This window comes from Lissotriton helveticus, chromosome 1_1, assembly GCF_964261635.1.
Source record: "Lissotriton helveticus chromosome 1_1, aLisHel1.1, whole genome shotgun sequence".
In the NCBI taxonomy this organism is placed as follows: domain Eukaryota; kingdom Metazoa; phylum Chordata; class Amphibia; order Caudata; family Salamandridae; genus Lissotriton; species Lissotriton helveticus.
In genome coordinates, this window is record NC_136057.1 from 2131612493 (window position 1) to 2131633190 (window position 20698).

General features: G+C 46.3%; 1 protein-coding gene across 6 annotated transcripts in view; it reads left to right on the forward strand.

The window, feature by feature from the left end:
* The window catches only part of CDC7 (cell division cycle 7), a 212609-nt gene extending 206187 nt beyond the window's left edge, over nt 1-6422 (forward strand). For all 6 annotated transcript variants that reach the window (XM_078646293.1, XM_078646282.1, XM_078646289.1 and 3 more), the window contains one exon: nt 5874-6422. In XM_078646293.1, coding sequence (XP_078502419.1) covers nt 5874-6259 — 386 coding nt within the window. In that variant the 3' untranslated portion in view covers nt 6260-6422. The remainder of the gene's footprint in view (nt 1-5873) is intronic.
* Nucleotides 6423-20698: the final 14276 nt, after the last annotated feature.

A 20698-nucleotide genomic window follows, 5' to 3' on the forward strand; every position in this document is an offset into this window, starting at 1 on the left:
GTCGTTTCTAATGCCCGCAAAAGGGCGAATTCGCAGACCACTAGTGAAGCTCCTCCCCCAGACAAAGAATCCAAAGTGCTGGAGGCATCAGGAAAGAGAGTAGCAGCTCAGGCGGCCAATATCTGGCGTATTTCTAACACGCAGGCACTCTTGGCTCGGTACGACAGGGCACACTATGACACTCTAGAGACCCTGTTGCAACATCTCCCAGACCAATCTAAAGAGGCAGCGGAGATGCTTATCCAGGAAGGGAAGCTCATCTCCAACACTTCCATTAAGTGTGCACTAGACGTTGCGGACACTGCAGCCAGGGCAATTAACACCAGTGTGATGTTGAGACGTCAGGCATGGCTCAGAATCTCCGGGTTTAAGCCTGAGATCCAAACTACCATCCTCAACCAGCCGGTAAACCCTGACAGATTATTTGGTCCTGAGGTGGATACCACCTTGGAAAAAATAAAGGATACCGAGACTGCTAAGTCCATGGGAGCTCTCCAGTCCCAACAGTTTAGGGGGAGCACTTTTCGTCACTCAGGCAATAGAGGTGTTTCCAGAGGCCAGATGTCCCAGCAAACAATTCAATAAAGGTGGGGCGCAATCTTCTTACCCCAAGCAAAGTAGAGGAGGTTATCGGGGCAACAGCGCCAAGGGCAGAGGCAGGGGCAACAACAACTCCCGTTCCTCCGCCTCCAACAAACAGTGACGCCCTGTCACTGCCCCCGACCATTCCACACCTGTCGGGGGGAGACTCCAGCAGTTCCTGCCAGTCTGGAAATCCATCACCACAGACAGGTGGGTCAGGAAACGTATCCAGTTCGGTTATTGTTTGGAGCTCACATCCACTCCACCCAACATACCACCAAAACACCGTCCTATGTCCACAGAGCATTTGCACTTATTGCAGCAGGAGGTTCTTGTCATGCTGCAAAAAGGCGCTATAGAGCTCGTGCCAGTGGAGGAAAAAGGCACAGGAGTGTACTCCCTGTACTTCTTAATCCAGAAGAAGGACGGGTCCCTCAGGCCTATTCTGGACCTCAGGCCCCTAAACCAGTATATTCTCTCAGAACACTTCCACATGCTAACGCTGCAGCATGTTCTTCCGTTACTCAATCAGGGAGACTTCCTCGCAACCTTGGACCTCAAGGATGCGTACTTCCACATTCCACTCCATCCATCATACAAGAAATACCTCAGATTCACCATTCAGAATCGGCATTCTCAATTCAAGGTCCTTCCTTTCGGAGTGACCACGGCCCCCAGAGTGTTCACCAAATGTCTGGCGACTGTGGGCGGCGCACCTCAGGAGACAGAACGTACATGTCTACCCTTATCTGGACGACTGGCTGGTTCAGGCAAAGTCAGCCCAGCAGTGCGCCGCCGACATGTCCCACACCATTCACCTTCTTCACGGTCTGGGATTCTCACTAAACTATCCAAAGTCGCACCTTCAGCCGGCCCATGTGCGGCAGTATCTGGGCGCGACGATAGATACCCTGTCGGCCACGGCTCAGCCAACTTCAGTGAGGATCAACAACATCCAGTCGCTAATCAAAAAGTTCAGACCGCAACACTCGCTTCCTGCGAGAGTGTTCATGCAGTTGATAGGCATGATGGCCTCCTGCATCTTCATAGTCCCGCACGCGAGGTTACATATGCGTCCGCTCCAAGAATGCTTGGCGCATCAGTGGACTCAGGCTCAGGGACAGTTGAACGACCTAGTGTTGGTGACCGGTCGGGCATACAACTCTCTGCATTGGTGGAATCCACACAACCTTTGCAAGGGCCGACCGTTCCAGGAGCCTGTGCCACAGATTATCCTGACGACGGACGCATCTCTCCTGGGATGGGGAGCTCATGTACTCCACTACACGGTGCAGGGACTATGGACAACGCAGCAAAGGAAGATGCACATCAACTACCTAGAACTGATGGCAATCTTCTTGGCGCTGAAGGCATTCAAAGTACATCTGTGCAACAGTGTCGTGTTGATCCGAACGGACAACATGACGGCCATGTACTACATCCAAAAGCAGGGAGGTACACACTCTCCACAGTTGTCTCATCTGGCTCAGAGCATGTGGAAGTGGGCCATTCAGAGGAACATCTTCCTCATGGCGGAACACCTCCTGGGCGAGGACAATCAGATGGCGGACCTGCTCAGCCGGTACAGCCACCAAATGCGCGAGTGGGAGATACATCCATCAGTACTCCACCCATACTTCCAGCAGTGGGGTCATCCAGAGATAGACCTGTTCGCCACAAGGGAAAACGCAAAATGCCAAAGCTTTGCCGCCAGGTTCCCTCAACCACAGTCGCAGGGCAATGCGATATGGATGAACTGGTCAGGCAGATTTGCGTACGCTTTTCCCCCAGCACCTCTCATACCGCTGGTGGCAAGAAAGCTAAAGCAACACTCGATGACGCTCATCCTGGTTGCTCCAACGTGGGCACGCCAGCCATGGTACACCACGTTTCTAGAACTCTCCGTGGTACCGCATCAACGGCTGCACCTCACACCCAGGCTTTTGACGCAGAACCATGGCGACATTCAGCATCCAGATCCGCAACAGCTCAATCTGGCATTCTGGCTCCTGAGGTCTTAGAGTTTGGCTACCTTGACTTGCCTCCTGAATGCATGGATATCATTCGGGAGGCGAGAAAGCCCACCACTAGAGCCTGCTATGCAGCAAAATGGAAGCGGTTTGTCATTTACTGTACTGAACGCCACATCAACCCGCTTGATGCATCCATTCGCAACATCATATGTTATTTGTTGCATCTTTACAAATGCAATCTTGCATATGCTTCCATTCGGATACACTTATCCGCCATAGCGGCTGATCTCCAAAACAGGCAGCATCTCTCTGTTTTCAGGGTGCCTGCCATTAAAACCTTCCTAGAAGGGCTGAAGCGGGTCATCCCTCCCAGGACCCCGCCAGCTCCTGTATGGAACCTCAATGTGGTTCTCACAAGGTTGATGGGCCCACCTTTTGAGCCTCTACATTCATGTGAGATTCAGTTCTTAACGTGGAAAGTGGCTTTTCTCATTGCTATTACGTCTCTACGACGTGTTAGTGAGCTGCAGGTGCTCACTGTACAAGAGCCATTCATACAGATTCACTCAAACAGGGTGGTGCTGCGCACTAACCCTAAATTTCTTCCTAAAGTGGTTTCGCAGTTCCATGTCAATCAGACCATTGAACTGCCCGCGTTCTTTCAAAACCCAGAGACAGTGGCCGAAAGAATGCTCCACACTCTTGATGTCAAACGAGCTTTGATGTACTACATCGATAGGACCAAAGACTTTAGGAAAACACAACAACTCTTTGTTGCCTTTTCAGCCCAGCACAAAGGCAACCCCATTTCCAAAGCAGGTATAGCCAGGTGGATCGTTAAGTGCATTCAGATTTGCTATCACAAGGCTAAGCACACTTTGACGGTCCCTCCCAGAGCCCACTCCACTCGCAAGTTGGGGGCCTCTTTGGCTTTCCTTGGTAATATCCCTTTGGAAGATATTTGTAGAGCAGCCACATGGTCTACACCACACACATTTACTAAACATTACTGTGTAGATGTGCACTCCAAGCAGCAGGCAGCTGTGGGGCAGGCTGTTCTTAAAACACTTTTTCAGACTTCTGCAGCTGGTGCAGGCGGCCGCCGTTAATGGAGGGACTGCTATGTATTCTATGCTATAGATATGAATTCAGCAGCCCACATGCCTCGAACTGAATATGCTACTTACCAGTATGCATCTGTTCTTGGCATGTAGGGCTGCTGACATTCATATCGCCCGCCCTCCTCCCCGGCGCCTGTAGCGGCTGCAGACTTTTTTACATTTACTCTTAGCATGGCCATCGCTTACACTGTTACACTCCATCTTTGCCACAATGGCTAAAAACAATCTGAGGATGGAGTCGTTGCCCATGCGCACTGTAGTCCAGGGGAGGAGCCCCCTATCTCTCGATACTTCGAAGACTCTTCCAGGACAACAATGTGCAATCATCCGGACCCAAAACTAGGCGGCGATCTATGCAATAGATATGAATGTCAGCAGCCCTACATGCCAAGAACAGATGCATACTGGTAAGTAGCATATTCAATTCAGCCGTTGACAGTACCAGTTTAGCACATTGTCTGTTATTTACTACACTTACAAAAGCCTGGCCTAGCCTAGCCTACTCTTACATCAATTTTCATTTGGCAGCAATCACTGCATGCATACAAAGCAGACTGAATCAATCTGTTTGAAACCCATCATTAAGACATTCATTGAGCGTCTCAGAAGAATAATCCTACCTAAACGGTCATCTGCTCCTGCTTGGAATCTGGCCACGGTTCTTGGTAAACTTATGGAAACACCTTTGGATCCACTACATTCCCTCCCACTTCGGTATCTATCTTGAAAAATTGTTTTACTAGTGGCCATTGCTTCTATTAGAAGAGCTATTGAACTTCAGGCATTACCAGTTAAGAGAAGTGTTCATACAGATTAACAAAGACCGAACTGTGCTTTGAGCACACCGTGGTTTTCTACCAAAAGTTGCATTTCCATTTAATGTTAATTAGTGCATAGAATTACCTTCCTTTTTTTTCTTCAGTCATTAGCGGAAAAAAGGATTAGACACATTAGAAGTCCTGACGGCCATCATGTATTTATATTGACAGTTCTTATTCCATTAAGAAAACCAAACCTTTTTTGAGCATTTTTTAGATCCACACCTGAGCAATCCCATATGAAAGTGGGAGTGGTCAAGATGGATAGTCAAGTGTATTCACATATGCTGTCCGCAAGCAAAATGTACATTACATTCCAGGCTAATTGCACTTTCCACTCTTGAAAAATGGTGCTCTGGCTACTTTCCCAGGAAGTATCCCATTAGTGCAGATCTATAAGGCTGCCATATGAATTTCTACACACATTCACATTTCTCTGGAAAGTCATGCCCTTCAAGAAGCATAACTTGGGAAACAGACAGAACTTAAAACGGCTAACACACTTGCCTGCAAACTATCACATGAGGAGGAGGAATACTGCTTAGCTATCTATGCAAAGCACATGATCTACAGCAACACATGATGCAAACAGAAACACTTTTAATTGTAACAATCGGTTTGTAGCTCTTAGTTCTATATGTAGTCTCATTCACATGTGCCCAATTCACCTCCCCAGAAGAAAGCAAGTGTTAAAATTATGGAAGCAGTTGTGATTTCATGTAAATTAGCCAGTACCCAGACATTATTGATTTAAGTTGCTACATACAGAAACCTACCCTTCGGGGAAAAATCGATCTAAGGTGTAGTCTGTCTCCTGGCGCTATCGTGGGATTCAGGGGAGGTACCATGCTTCTCTCTCTCAAACAAAAACCCATTATTCAACGAAAAGCACATTGTAATTTTCCGAGCCGAACATTAGATGTTAGTAATTTGTAAAGTCCGTGAAGCAGCAGCAATTCAAGGTAAAAATAGATTATTACAGGTAAGTAAAATATTTCACTTGCATTTATTTTGTACTTTTGTCATAACATTAAATCCAAGCAGATAGGAATGTTCCTTAGTTTGCACAGCGTCGTAAGTGACAGCTGGAAGTGATACTACTGAAATGAATGGTAAGTATTTAACTGGCGTTGGCTTTAAGACCAACCTAAATAGAGTGCTGCAAAATCAAAAACCTATTGGAAGCAAGTTACATGTGCTTTGAGATTACGGATGGTTAGCATTGTAATATTTGTGAATGTACTGCATAAACACGATTACTTTGTATACTGTACAAATCCCAGCTACCATATATGCGGTAGTGTAACAGCTATCTCAGAAAAAGTTAGCACGTGTTCTTGCTTAGCTGTGCTTTATTCAGAAGTATCCTTTTCTTTCAGGAAAATCGGTTCTATGTAGTAAAGATGCCCCAGCACAGGATTTAAGAACACTCTGTGAATCCTTGAGAGGAACGTACCGCAATGGGAGAAATTCAGCCACAGGGACATTGCAGATGAGTTGTGGACCAGCAACGTCCATTGCCGACCCTAAAAATGAAGCATCTGTTGCTCCACATTTGCATGAAGACACTGAGCCAATGATTATATCCACAAAAAATCCTATCGTTGGGGATTCCAAATGTAAAAGCACAGACCTGAAAGGTTGGGACACGGTGCCCAATGAGGCCTACCATCTACTTCAAAGACTTTTGGATCTAAACCCAGCAACAAGAATAACTGCAGCAGAAGCTTTAGGGCACCCGTTTTTTAGTGCTGCAAGATTATGATAAAGATAGAAATATGCAACTTGTGTTTTATTAAAATCACAGGAAATAGGGCAAAAGCATTTGCTCTGTTTTCACTTACAACTTTATATAGTATTGAATATAGGTACATTTTTAGGCATTGTAATATATATACACACCAAATAATAAATATTTTTGTGCTAAATCACGTCCAAATTTCTATATTTGTGCTCAAGATTTTCCTTCCATTTGTGATTTGTGCCGTTTGCTTCGATAGTTGTAAAACAGTAACCATGACATGCATGTTTTAAAAATGTCTCATACATTAGACCTGTGTACTCCGATCCTTCCTACTCTGATGCCATCTGTTATGAAAGCATATATGCCAGTCAAATTACTTCTTAATATAATGTTGCTATTCTCACCTTTTTACTGCCATCCTTAACATCTACAGAGCATATCATCCACATGCCCTCCTTAAATATCTTAATCCGCATCTCAATTCTGGGCAAGTAAGATGCTGGATGTGTTCTAGTCCAGCCTGACTTGGGGAGCCCTCACTGACTGGTAAGGCGCCTTCCGCAATAGCCTTTAGACATGAGGCATATGAACTGTTTGAACAGTACTGAAAAATATGGCTTCCTAGCTCCTACCCCCACCACTCTCCGTGCCGTCCCTTCCCTCTCCTTCCAACGCTGCTCTGGGTGAGGCGCTTTGATTTGATATAGCAACAGTTGTGTTGCCCACTATGTCTATGATACCAACTCTATCTATGTCACAGCGGTGAATTACTGGATTTAGAATCCAGTCATTACCTCTAATGGCTTTCTGAGCTGCCTTTACTGTAAATTTCCATTATGAACTGATCAGACTTATATCATCTGAAATAACTTCCCAATGAATCATTCAGGCATATAGCCTTTATCATTGGCTTGTACGTAATCAACTTAGACCTACTTAAGTATGCATAGGATTTCAAACAAGGCAACTTTTATGTCTACCTTAATAAAATTTGAAATAAAATACCGTCAGGTTTTAGAGAATATCAATTCTTGGTTTTTTTTTTTTTTTGCTAACTCAGCTGGACAGATAAGTAAGCAGCTAATTTATTAAGAGCACCCATGCCCATAGGGAAGAGCTGGCAACTGAATAAAACAACTTTACACCATAAAATACATTTGAAGAATAAATCCTATCTAGATAATCCTGAATGAAACACTTTTCAGGAAAACATACTATTAAAACAATTAACAGAGAAAGGACTAAAAGTACTTACTTCTACATTTACACCTTTTTCCTTTATACAAAGAGAAAAGAAAAATCAAAGAGAAAGTAATACATGGAAAGAAGTATCAAAATGTACATGGATAAAAGCATTAATACGATGTTTAGGCCTCTATCCTGAGTTTTGGTGAGACTGACTCTGAGGCTGCTGGGCCTAATGGCCTCCTGCATCTTGCTGGTGACACATGCCAGATGGCATTTGTGGGCTCTGCAGTGGGACCTGGAGTTTCAGTGGGTAAAGCATCAGGGGAATCTCTCTGACACGGCCCAGATCTCAGAGAGAACTGCAAAAGATCTGCAGTGGTGGTTAAGGAACTGAGATTGGGTCAGAGGCAGACCCCTTCCCCAACCAGATCTGACGGTGCTGATGGATACGTCACTCAATGGATGGGGCGGTCATCTGGGAAAGGTGACGATCAGAGGAATCTGGTCTCCAGCAGAATCCAGACTTCATGTCAATAGCTGGAGCTCTGTGCAGTCCGACTGGCATTTAAATCCTTTCTACCCTCCTTCAAGTGAAGGCTAGTGCAGGTGTTCACGGGCAACACCACCGCCATGTGGTACTGCAACAAACAGGGTGGTGTGGGGTCATGGACTCTGTGTCAGGAGGCCCTGCACCTCTAGTAATGGCTGGAATAGCAGGGCATATCCCTGGTGTTACTACACCTGGCAGGCTCTCTGAACGCCAGAGCAGACAAACTCAGCAATAGATGGCTAGCAGATCACAAATGGTGTCTCCACCCTGAGGTGGTGCAAGGTCTCTTTCAGCAGTGGGTAGAACCTGGATTAGATCGGTTTGCCTCCCCGAGAATGCCCATTGTCAGCAGTTGTGTGTGCTGGAGTTTCCAAAGGCGGCTCTCGCTCAAACGCTTTTTGTCTCAAGTGGAGTTCAGGGCTCCTGTATGTCTTTCCGCCAACACCACTCCTGCACAGAGTTCTCAAGAAGATCAGGCACAACCAGGTCCAAGTCATCCTTGTGGCGCCAGACTGGGCATGGAGAGTATGGTATCCTGAGATACTGAGCATGGCCATCCTTGTGGCTCCAGACTTGGCATGGAGAGTACGGTATCCTGAGATACTGAGCATGGCCATCGATCCTCCAATCAGGCTGTCCCATCGGGAAGATCTTTTGCAGTAGCAGGAGAGGGGTCTTTATCTGAACCTGTCCTCTCTCTGCCTTCTTGCGTAGAGATTGAGCGGCGATAGTTGACAGCTTCGACCTTCCTCCCGAAGTCTGTACCTTCATCTTGGCAGACAAGCGTCTCTCCACCAATATGTCATTTGCCTGCTGTTGAAAAAAGTTTGCAGCATGGTGTGCAGAAAAAAATATTATTCAACAGGGCTCGGCTCTGCTCTGGGCATTCTCAAAGGCTGTCCCCCTTTTTGTTCAAGTTCCCTATAGCATATAGGATACTTAAAGGTCTTACTGATCTCTTCACTCCTTCAACATTCATTATGCCTCAGTGGGACCTTAATTTGGTTTTGACCTTTTAAATTTGCGCTCCTTTCGAGTCTCTCCACAATTGTCCCCTCGGGCTTCTCCCACTTAAAACAACCTTCCTTGTGGCAATGACTTCAGCCCGTCTAGTGAGTGAGCTGCAGGCCTCATAATCTAAGCCGCCTTCTTTCTCTGTATATCCTGACAAACTGGTGCTTCACACACCGGCCTCTTTTCTACTATAAGTGGTCCGAGCGTTTCATGTAGGCCAATCAATCACTCTGCCTACTTTTTATGTACCTCCACATCCTTCTAAAGAAGTGGAGGGACTCCGGCTGGACGTACAAATAACGTTATCATTGTACCTTGACAGTACACAAGTGTTCTGGGAGGACAGCCAACATTTTCTGGGGTATGTGGGTGTCAAGAAAGTTCAGGCAGTGCAGAAGCAAACAATTTCTAGTTGGGTCATACTCTGCATCAAAATCTGCTGTGCACTGTCCAAGAAGCAACCCCTTTAAGGTTTGCGAACTCATCCCACCAGAGTTAAATTGACAACCACTGAATTAACATATGAAATTCCAGTCCTGGATATCCAGCACCCGGTCGCCAAACATTACTATGTGCCCAGTCGGGTCCACAGGGATGGAAACTTTGCTCATTAGGTCTTGCAGGACTTTCTCGTTTGAAATTAGTTTACAGACCATCCTCCTGGGATGCCATTGGTTGGGTATCTATTCAAAGGTAAGGAATCTGTGACTAGAAATCTCAATCTGATGAACAAGTTACTTATGTTCAGTAACGCCTTATCTGGTAGAGACTATATCTAGCCACAGATTCCTTACCAACATACCCCAAGCCCCTATTTCAAAAATAGAACCTTGCTCAGCATCCTCATAGATAAGTGCAATTATCCAAGATGTAATGGTTAAGTTTAGCAATCACAAAAATAATTAACCCAACTTTCTCATTAGATACCAATTCAAAGACTGGTCAAAGATATGTTTTCTCAAAATATAAGTAGGCACAAGAGTCCATCTATTTGTATTCAACTTGTTGGTTTATTCTTTTTTGGTATTCCCAGCAAAGATTTTGCCAACATGTGTTTCGTCTAACATAGACTTTTTCAAGGCTGGAAAAGTAAATACCATACATGTTGTTTTATGTTTATACAAAAGATATACAGATAAATATAATGATGGTGAGATTACAATATTGATACAACATAGCAATTAGCCACTCTTTTGGCCATAAGATCAATCCTTAGTTGTGACAAAAATGTGCTATTCATGCTGTGGTTAGGAAGAGAGATCTTTAATCACCTTGTGAGGTGAAGGAAAAAAAAGGAGTTATTATAGTGATGACTAGACATGATTGTCCCCATTGACCAACAAAGATGGAAATAATAAACAATAGATTTCACCATTAGGAGTGATTCAGAATATATAAGAATATCACGCGTGATAGTTCCCACTACACACTTGACTCTCAAGAAATGCACTGTAGACCCACCGATTGCAAATAAGAAGTCTAGACGACCCTGACGTATTCTGTCTCACCACAGCGTCTTAAGATAATATCCAAAAATTGGAAATATCATCAATGAATCTGTTGTAATGAGAGAAGATTGTGCTAATTAAATGTCCTCTTAAACACAGTTGACACGTAAAAAATGCACTGCTATACCCACCAATTGCAAATACCTCAAACCCCATTCTGCGAACCGATTTGTAGGGATAGAGTTGACTCATCTAAGGGCCCTAGGTCATGCTTACAAAACATCTTCGGATCAAGACTGATACCTGTGGAAGTTCAAAGGTAAGGAGTATGTGGCTACATATAGACTCTACCAGATAAGGCGTTTCCGAAGGTAAGCATCCTGTTCGTTAGCAGCAAAATCAGGATGTATCAAATCATCCAAATTTAAGCAAAATCTTTTATTAACTCTGCCTAGCCTACACCAACCCCACCATGACTACTATTAAAAAGTGCTGAAGTCCTACTAACTTTCCATGCTATAGAGAACTTTGAATTCCCTTTTAAAACAAACCATGGAACTTAACATTTTGTAATCACCTGTCGACTAAAATATTAATCTTAATACATTATGAATTATGTCTCTGAGTATAAGGCACTTTATATTTACTTGACAGATTGCCATAGACCTAGAATATTCCTGACTATGTCCAAGGACCCTGTGGCATTACTTTTATATTTAGTATATATGTCAATCTTTCCTTGGAGATAGACACCTCATTGTTAAGGTTGCCTGTCTAGTCATATGGTGACTATAGTAAAAAAACAAACAGTACTGTAGCTTTAAGAATCCTGCAGTTTCTCTGTCCCAGCATGCACTGTACTGCCAATTTGCCTCTCCTCCCCAGGATTTTTGAACAGCTTTCTATGAGATCTTTGTTACTGTAAGAACGTCTTGACAACCGGGGAGGTGGGAAGGTTGTTTATGAATTCACTGAGGTTACCCATTATGCAAAACCAGAATTACAAGTAAGTACAATTTTCTTCTACATTCTACAATAGCAAACTGATCCCTAGTCTGCAGTTGTCAAGAATTTAATATAAGAAAAATAAGTGTTACTCTTGTGCACCAGTACTCAAGATTCAAGTTAACCAATCAAATTCTTCAAGACAGCTTGACCTACTAAAGTGTCAGCTCTTGAATCTTCATCTAAACAATAATGTTTAGTTTAAGTGTGTATTGATTTCCAGGCAGCTGCTTTGCAGGTTTCTGTTGAAAGCACATTTCTTAATCAAGCTGTAAAGACTGTCTTACTGTACGTAGAGTGAGTCCTGGGTCTCACTGGAAAAGGTTTATTCACTAGTTGACAGCAGCAAGAAATGCAAAAGACTATCCACTGAGCAATGTATTGTTGAGAAGAGAAGCCATACTGGTCCTCATAGGACCATAGTTAATGAACAGGTGATTTGGTCTTGTGTATGTTCTTCGACCTATCAAGATAAAACTTGAGGACTGTTCTAATATCCAGTGTAAAGATCTTTACCCTGGGGAAGTTGGATTGTTGGAAAATACTGGTAAGGAACTAGACTAATTTGTTACAATCAGATACAACCTTAGGGAGAAAAAGAAGGATGTGTTGTTAGAACTACTCTGTTGCTGTGAAACACTGTATAGAACTCAACTGTTAAAAAAGCTTGGATTTCGATAACTCTTCTAGAAGAAATAGCTACAAAAAAAGCTACCTTGCATGAAAGGTGCTCCAAAGCGTTATTATGTATAGGCTCACATGGCGGAGCCATTCACTTTGATAAAGGGGGGCGTGGCCAAGTAAAATGGCCAACAGGGTGTGTACTTCTGAGATGCTGGCTGGCTAGCTCCAGAATCCTGAAGAATCCTTCACAAACCCAGCTCAATCTGGCGACAAAGTACCTTCTAGGACCGGCGGCTAGACCAACTGCTGCTGATTCCAGGCCCATGCAGCAATTGGAGATAAACTGAACTGTGGCGGGCTCCAGAGACCTTTAGGAAGTGGGCCTGCCCCAGAGTGGACCAGAGCCCTGCCTGGCTGTTGTGGGGTGTTCCCCTGCCCGCAGCTGCCTAGGGGAGCTTCTCCTGTTTGCTGGTACCTCCAGCGAGTGAGCGAGCAAGCTAACAAACTGAGGTCGGGAAACCTGGAGCTCCGGAAGCTGTCTGGAGTCTGGTGAAGGCGAGCCGCAGGTGCTGGGCAGCTGTGGAGAAAGTTGTTGATGAAGACGAGCTGCCTGGGGCCCTTGGAGATGGAGAGGCCCCCCGGGGTGTATCTGTTCTCTGGGCTAAGCTGCCTGTTGGGAGTGGTGTGCTGGCCTGCGGCGCTGCTGCGGTCATTGGTTGCCGGGGCTGACGGGCGACCCGGGATCGTGCCCTGAAGCGGGCGACTTGAAGGACTTCCCTACGCGGTCCGGAAGTGTCCGAGAGCTGCGGTTTAGACTGCGACTAGACCCATAATATGTGTGCAGGAACCAGCTCTGTCTCCTACTTGGGATGCACAAAACTGCATGGTGAGGTAGATGGGAGTCTTGGAGGATGATGCGACCTGGTGATATTCCCCTGCACGAAAGAGACAGACATGGGGCGCCCTATGATCACGTTATCTGGGTGGCAAGAGCGGGGGAACCCAGTGGCTTAGCAGGGGATCTGGAGTAATGAGCTCATAGGGACTAGTGGATTGGAGCAACACTGGTAACCTTTCCTACTGCCTGGACGATGCACGCCCGGGCTGGATTCTGAGAACTATGACCAGGTGGGAAGAGGAGCTCTGGCTGTTACCTCCAAGGGATAGAGCTGGTGAGCATGAGAGTGCACTCCAATGTCATGAACAAGGGCAAGGTTAGGCCAATGCACTCACATACCACTAATACAATAACACAGTACACAACGCCACGTCAGCAGCCTCAGCAACTCACAAGGCAGGGTGGGGTCGGACACTGAGAGATCAAGAGCCCACCAGGGCGAAACTCTTGGCTGCCATGCAGGGATCTCAGACTGTTCATGAACACAAAATTGAAACTATTTCTATTGATGTTAATATCCTTTGTGCTGACCTACGGAAAGTAGCTGGAAAAGTTACAGCAGCTGAAGGTAACATTGAGGCACTGCAGGGGGATGTTGCAGCTCTTAAAAGGCAAATGGCCCAGATGTGCACGGTCTCTGGGGAACTTGAGCATCGACTCTTCAATATCCGTGTGCTGGGGTTCTGGGAGAGGGTGGAGGGGACCTCGGCGGAAAACGTCCTTGACAATTCGGTGAGGAGAGACCTCTGGTCAGAGGGATTGTCGGACTTCTTCATGGTGGAGCACACCCACAGGGCCCTGATTCCACTCCCTGTCCACCAGGGGTGTTCATTGCAAAACTCTAAATTATTGCAACAGGGACTGCATCTTCCATGCCTCCCATTAACAGGTACTCTCCCTTCTCAAGAACTGCAGAAAGGCCATTTATCTAGACTACACCAAAGAGGTGCCGGAGCAACGTAAAGCCTACCTGGCCGTGAAGCAAAAGATAAGGGCACTGCAGCTAAGGTATATGCTCCTGTACCCCCCAAGACTGAAGGTTATCTTGCAGGGTAAGGCCCACTTCTTCGACCATCCTGAAGACCTATTGAAATGGCTGTAACGTTCGGACAAAACTGCGGTTCTTCGTCTCATCGTCAGAGGGGCCCCAGACCCAAACGCACTAGAGAGGACCCCTGAGGTGCCGGCCCCCTGAGTTTCCAAAGGGTTATGTTCTGTGAAGATGGCACCATGCATATACACAGCTCTCGGGATCCGGAGATGACAATGGAATTCAGCTTCCCAGAACGGGAACAAGGACTGGGGTTTTGTGCCCTGCATTGGACTTTTGTGCCTGAAAACGGTTGCTTCAGAGGTGGGGAATGGCAATAGTAGCGGATGAATGCTCCTTCATTGAGTGTAAGCTGTGTTTGTCTGTGAGATAGTTTGCTGAAAAGATTGTGTGCTGTGGGCCACTTTGAGTAGATGGCGACTGGTATTGCCTGAGGTCTGGGAGAGGGCCACTGCTGAGGCCATGCCGGGCTAACAGAACTGTGAATGTGAGCCCGCAATGAATGCAGGGTCAGTGACGGTTTGATACTGGGCATCTCTTATATGGGCTGGGTCTGCTTCCCCTGCTGGGATCCAGACAAATCATACTTTGATGCATGCTGGCCCGGTAGCTCTGTGTTAGCTGGTCCCTGTTGGATGGGCGGGGATACTGTGCAAGTCCTGGCACATGCATTGGGAGCGCATTTATGGTCAGTATGTTGTATGTACTATGTTTGTCCGAGGGTGGTGGGGGTTGATTGGTTTTATTAGTTTGACTTTGAGTTTGCTTTTACAGTGCTTAAGATTGATTATAGTACAGTGGGGAGAGGGGAGGCCTCCACAAAACCTCTATCGAGATGGAGGTTACTTTAGTCTACTGACATGGAACGTCAAGAGCTTAGGTTGATACACTAACCGATATAGGGCGCTCACCTTCCTAAAGCAGCTCAAAATCAATGTTGCCTGTTTGCAGGAAACCCATTTAGATTATGCTGGGGCGGCACGCTTGGCCAGGAAGTGGTGAAGCCATGTAAACCGCTCCTATTCTACATATACCAATCGGCAAAGAATTCATCAAAGTACTCAGTCCCTCAAATACTACTTCCCCCAAACCTGGAAACATGCCAATGATCAGCCATTGCTGAAGAAGACATCCACAGACCCGGAGAACTTAAGAACTACCACCCCATCTCCCTGCTCCCCTTACCAGCCAAGATCATCGAGAAAGCTATCAACATCCAGCTCATTAGACATCTGGAGAACCACAGTCTTCTGGACCCATCCCCATCCGGCTTCAGACCAAACCACAGCATCAAGTATTCTATTTGCAGCCACAGACAACATCAGAATGCTGCTAGACCACGTAGAAACAGCAGTCCTCATCCACCTCAACCTCTCAGCACCTTATCCCACCACACACTGATAACCGACTAGATCGGAATCCAAGGAGCAGCCCTCAAGTGGATCGCATCTTCCCTCACAGGAAGAACGCAGAACATTATTTTCCCTCCCTACTCCTCTCTCCCTAAGAACATCACCTGCAGCGTACCTCAAGGCTTATCCCTCAGCCCAACCTTCTTCAATGTATATGTGACACCCCTGGCCAACATTGTCTAGGTTCAAGAGCTCCACATTATCTCCTACGTCAACATCAGCCAATCCGTCCTCTCCCTGAAAGATGACCCAACTACCATCAAAGACCAGACCCAAAAAAATTATGAAAAGTTTGGCGGTCTGGATGAATAACGGTCTCAAACTCAACACCAACAAGACCGAAGTACTCTTCTTCGGGAAAGGCAAGGACACCATCTGGAACCATGAATGGAGGCCCCCTGAGATGGACCTAATCCCCCCCACCCACTGAATATGCCAGGAACCTCGTCATAATCCTCAACAGGCAGCTATCCATTAAGAAGCACGTCAGTGCCATCTTCTCCGCTTGCTTCCTCACCCTCTGAATACTCAGGAATGTTTTCGGATGGCTCCCACCCAAAACCAGGCGAACAGTCACGCAAGCTCTCTTTGCCAGCCGACTAGACTACGGCAACTCCCTCTACGTAGGATTCACCGTACAACTCATGAGGAATCTCCAAACTATAAGAGCAAATCAATTTCTTGCTGCCCTCACACACCCTTAAGGATGTCATGCTTAATCTTTGGGCAGGGCTCCTCATCAGGCTGGCACTGCAATGCCCTATGGGCCCCACAAAGTTTGCTGAGAACTTTTTTGTTTTTGCCACATAAAGAAAAGCTGTGTGTGCACAAGGGTGTGATGGGCGTGTGGGCTGGTCAAAAGTAAGAGAATAGCGATAAAAACTGTCTAGAAGATGGCAATAAACTTTTTTTAATGTGGAGGTTCTCCTGACCGGATTAAAAAGGACCAAGAAACTGGTTGAAGCTTCTGGTTGGGCGTAATGTGCCAAAGTAGCTGTGAGAAATAGTGTAATCAGGTGAACATGTTTTGTGCCTGATGGTCCTTAATGGATCCACGGTGTTAGTCAGGACCAGTAAAAGGTGGGTGGTGAACCTACTCCACACCTATGATGTGAAGTAGGTATTCCACAATGGTAGAGTACCTGGTGTAGAAATAGATAGGTTATGATCATCCACCTAAAATTGAAGCGATCAGTAAACAAAATTAGAGGACAGCATATCTCATGATATTTCATTGGAATCCTGGAAATGCCAGATAAAATATCTCCACCTGATAACATGCACATTCTGTGGGTAGCATTCACGGTTCCCCGAAAGATGTGGAGAGTAAAAGCTGTAGTCTCTTATACAGCACTTCAGTGAAACAGAAAAACACACACAACAAATAGAGAGAAAAAACACATGCTGGTGTCACATAGGAGTCACACAACTTCCCACAGTGTATCTCATTAAGGGGTCTTACCTTGTATAACAATCATCAATATCCCCACTGGTCAATGCAGAGGTCAGCTAACTGCTGTTGACTAGAAAAACAAGCATTTACAATGCAATAGGTCTCGCAATTGCGAATTTTTGAGCTATTGGCATTGTAAATGGCAATGCCTTTTATAAAATATTAAAAGGCATTGTCATTTACAATACCAAAAGCAATACCTATTGTATTGCAGAGCGTGGTGTCCCTGAAGCGAGCGCCGCGCTCATTACAAAAGTTTTAACATTTTTATAACCAATCCCCGTGTCCCTGAAGCCGACGCCATGCTCTGCACGCAAATACAAAAACAAATAAAAGCAACCGCCTTTGTCCCCATCAGTGTCCTACAACAAAATAGTGCTCACCCACAAGATAAAGCCGACCCTGTAACAAGCCAAGTAAATGGTCCAGTCGTTATGTGTGTTAACAAATGCAGACAAGGCAGGACTAACCAGCCTTTTTACGAATCAGAAGCCACCATTTAAGAAGGACACTGACAAAGCCAATGACAAATAATGGGCGGGGCTGCTAGTGCATACCCTAATAAAGCATGCCTCGCAGAGCGAGCAGCACCTGCGCGCTGCCGCTAGGCTCAACCTAAAAACAGAGGAGACGTGGGTGGAATAGGCCTAGAGAAAGGTTAAGTGGGGAAAAGTAACAAGGGTTAAGGAAGAAGGGCAAATAAAGTGGTAAGAGTTGAGGGAAAATTAAGAGGCGGAAGAAAAGAGTGGAGAGAAATATCAAGTGGGGAAAAATGCCAAAAAGGGAGAATAAAAATATATACCTGGGAGATGAAGGAGTGGCTAAGAGGAATCGAATAAGGAGTGTATACGACCAGCAGAAGAAAAGCCTTAGCTGGGGGTCATCTGTCCTGTTTTAGGGTAAAGGTTTTCTCCATTTTCTTTCAGTCCTTGGGGACCTAAAGTAAGGGTAGGCACACCGGCGAGTTGCCGCCAGCCACTTGAGCGGAGCAACTTTGAGCTCCTGCTCACCCTCGTCTGGCTGTAGTTCCTGGCACCACGGGTTCAGCATAGCCCAGTACAAGACTACTAGGCCCCATTGCAGGTTACTCCCAGAAAATGTATGTTACCTGCTTACTTTTCAGTGCACATAATTTGACACATAGGTCCTGAAGAAGTGCCAACCGATTCCCTAGGAACAATTGGGCACGAAACATGTCCTCCCCACACCAGTGATAGCCCGGTAGGATCATTTTAATCCGTTAGGGCATCCAACTCTTTTAATCAGGCAGGATCTACTTCACCATTAAAAATGTATTGCGCCTAGGACTGATCCTGACCTATTTTAGACCACTTTTTCACGTGCACCACATCCTACATTGGCCCCTTACCCTCACGCACCAAACGGCTTCTCCTAAAAAAGCTCTCCGACAAACAACCCCGGAAATGGTGAGCCCGTCGAGCATTGCAGCGCCGGCCCGACGAGGAGCAAGGCCCAATGATGAAGCATGACACCTTTAGGGGTGTGTGAGGGCAACATGACAAAGAGTTTGCCTTTCCCTTTCCTTCTACCCCCTAGGAACTGCATTCCCCTCGCTTGACGTGAAATCTCGACAAGACCACGACGAGAAACTCTTAACGGTGTTACGAATCCTGTCACAAAATGGCCTCACTGCGGAGGGGAAGAGTGCAAATTTGGCCTACACACCGTCGCCTACTTGGGACACGAAATAAGCGACCAAGGCATCTCTCCCAAGCGAGCTAATGTAGAGGCCATTATGTCGGCACCCACACCCCAGAACAAAGAAGTATGTTCCTTCCTTGGACTAGTGGAGTTCTATAGCAAATTTGTACAACACTTCGCAACCAAGACACACCATCTACGTCAGATACTGAAAGAAAAAAATGCATTCCAGTGGACTGACTATGCCAATGAGGAGTTTCGCCAAATCAAAATAAACATTTGCGACGCCGTGCCCATACACTGATTCGTCCATAATGCCCTCTCCATCCTCACCACGGACGCTAGCGACAAGGTATTGGGAGCCGTTCTATCACAAAAATCTGAAGACGTCACGGTCACCACCATCAGCTTCGCGTCCCGCTCCCTTGCTCCCAATGAGGAAAAGTTCAGTGTTATTGAAAAGGAAATGCTGGCGGCTGTCTGGGCGACGGAGAAATTCCGTCATTTCCTCTGGGGCTCCAAGTTCTTGCTCCAGACAGATCACAAGCCCCTGGTCAAAGTGCTTACTTCAAGCGGACATGCCAACGCCACCCTGCGCATTGCCAAAATGACCCTCAGGCTACTGGATTTTGTCTATGAAATGGACTACATCCTGGGCAACAAAAACAGAGTAGCGGACTACCTTAGCAGAGCAGCGGCAATGGAAGGGGCACCTGCAAAAACTGAATGGGATGAATACATGATTGCCTTTACACATGACCGGGAGGTAGTCATAAGGGCGCAAGAATGGAAGGCAGTATATGAGGCCGATCCCCACACAGAAACCGTAAAAAAGTATGTCATGCAGGGGTGGCTGGAGAAGAAACATTTGGACGCAGACCTCCGGAAATTCTGGGAAGTGAGAGAGGAACTCTCCATCAACGAGAACGCAATATTCCTCCTACGGGGAGACAAAGTGATTCCTCTGCGACAGCTAGTAGACCGCCTACATGAAGGCCATTTAACATCGTGAAAATCAAGAGCCACGTAAAAAACGTATTGGTGGCCCGCCGTGGTCAGCCAGGTAGAGAAGCGCATGAGGGCATATGCACAGTGCAGCAACGCAGACAAGACGCAAACCACGCTACGACCACCCTTAGGGAAGTTCACCAACCCATGGGAGGAATTTGCAGTTGACATTCTGGGTCCCATTCTGGATTCGCAAGGTGTACCCAAATATGACATTGCATTGATGGATCCGTACTCCAAATGTCCAGAAGTCGAACTGTGTGAATCGGCCGATGCGGAGAAGGTGGTTTTCGTTCCTTTCTGCCACATTCTTGAAGGAAGGCATTCCAAAGGTCATCACGTGTGACAATGGCCCCCAGTTCACGTCTGAGAAAGTGACTGCATTCATGAGCCAGAATGGCATCACAACCAAACATATCCCGGTTTACCTTCTAGCTGGTAATGGCCTTGTAGAACGGTTCAACTGTGTACTAATGGGATCTGTGTAAGCAGCCATCAGTGCAGGAAAAATTTGGGAAACGGAGATCAAAAACACAGTATGGGCTTATCACATTACGCCCAAGTCTACGGGATACAGCCCATTCAAGGACCCGAGATGCCGCAACCTGTTTACACGAGACAATACAGTACGGTTGAACTTGACGCTCCAAAGCAAATGGTCCCCAGCAATGGTCCGCAGTAACTTGGAGAAGGCCCAGAAAATCTACACAGACTGCTACAACAAGAAACATGGCATACGTGATGTTGCATTGGAAAGAGGGGAATGGGTCCGAGTGAAGCTGGCACAGTTGCGGCGAAAAGGAGACAGCAGGTTCAGTCAACCCCTACATGTCAGAGAAACCTATGCCCGCTCTGCCTTACTAAGTGATGGCAAAGTATGGTCCTACGACAGAATGGCCAAGTGCAACAAAGTGATAGGATGGGACAGACAAGGGATGGCATCGAGCACCGGAAACACCGCATGGGAGTCGGATAATGATGAGTATGAACGAGAGACAAACACACAGAAACGGAGCCACAAGAGACAACAGTGATGAAAGAGGTGACGCACAGGAGCAGAGGAGTCAGGAGGACACAGAACTACTTAGACCACAAGAAGACCATAATGGACAAGAACCCGATACCAGACCAAAAACCTCCACAGCTC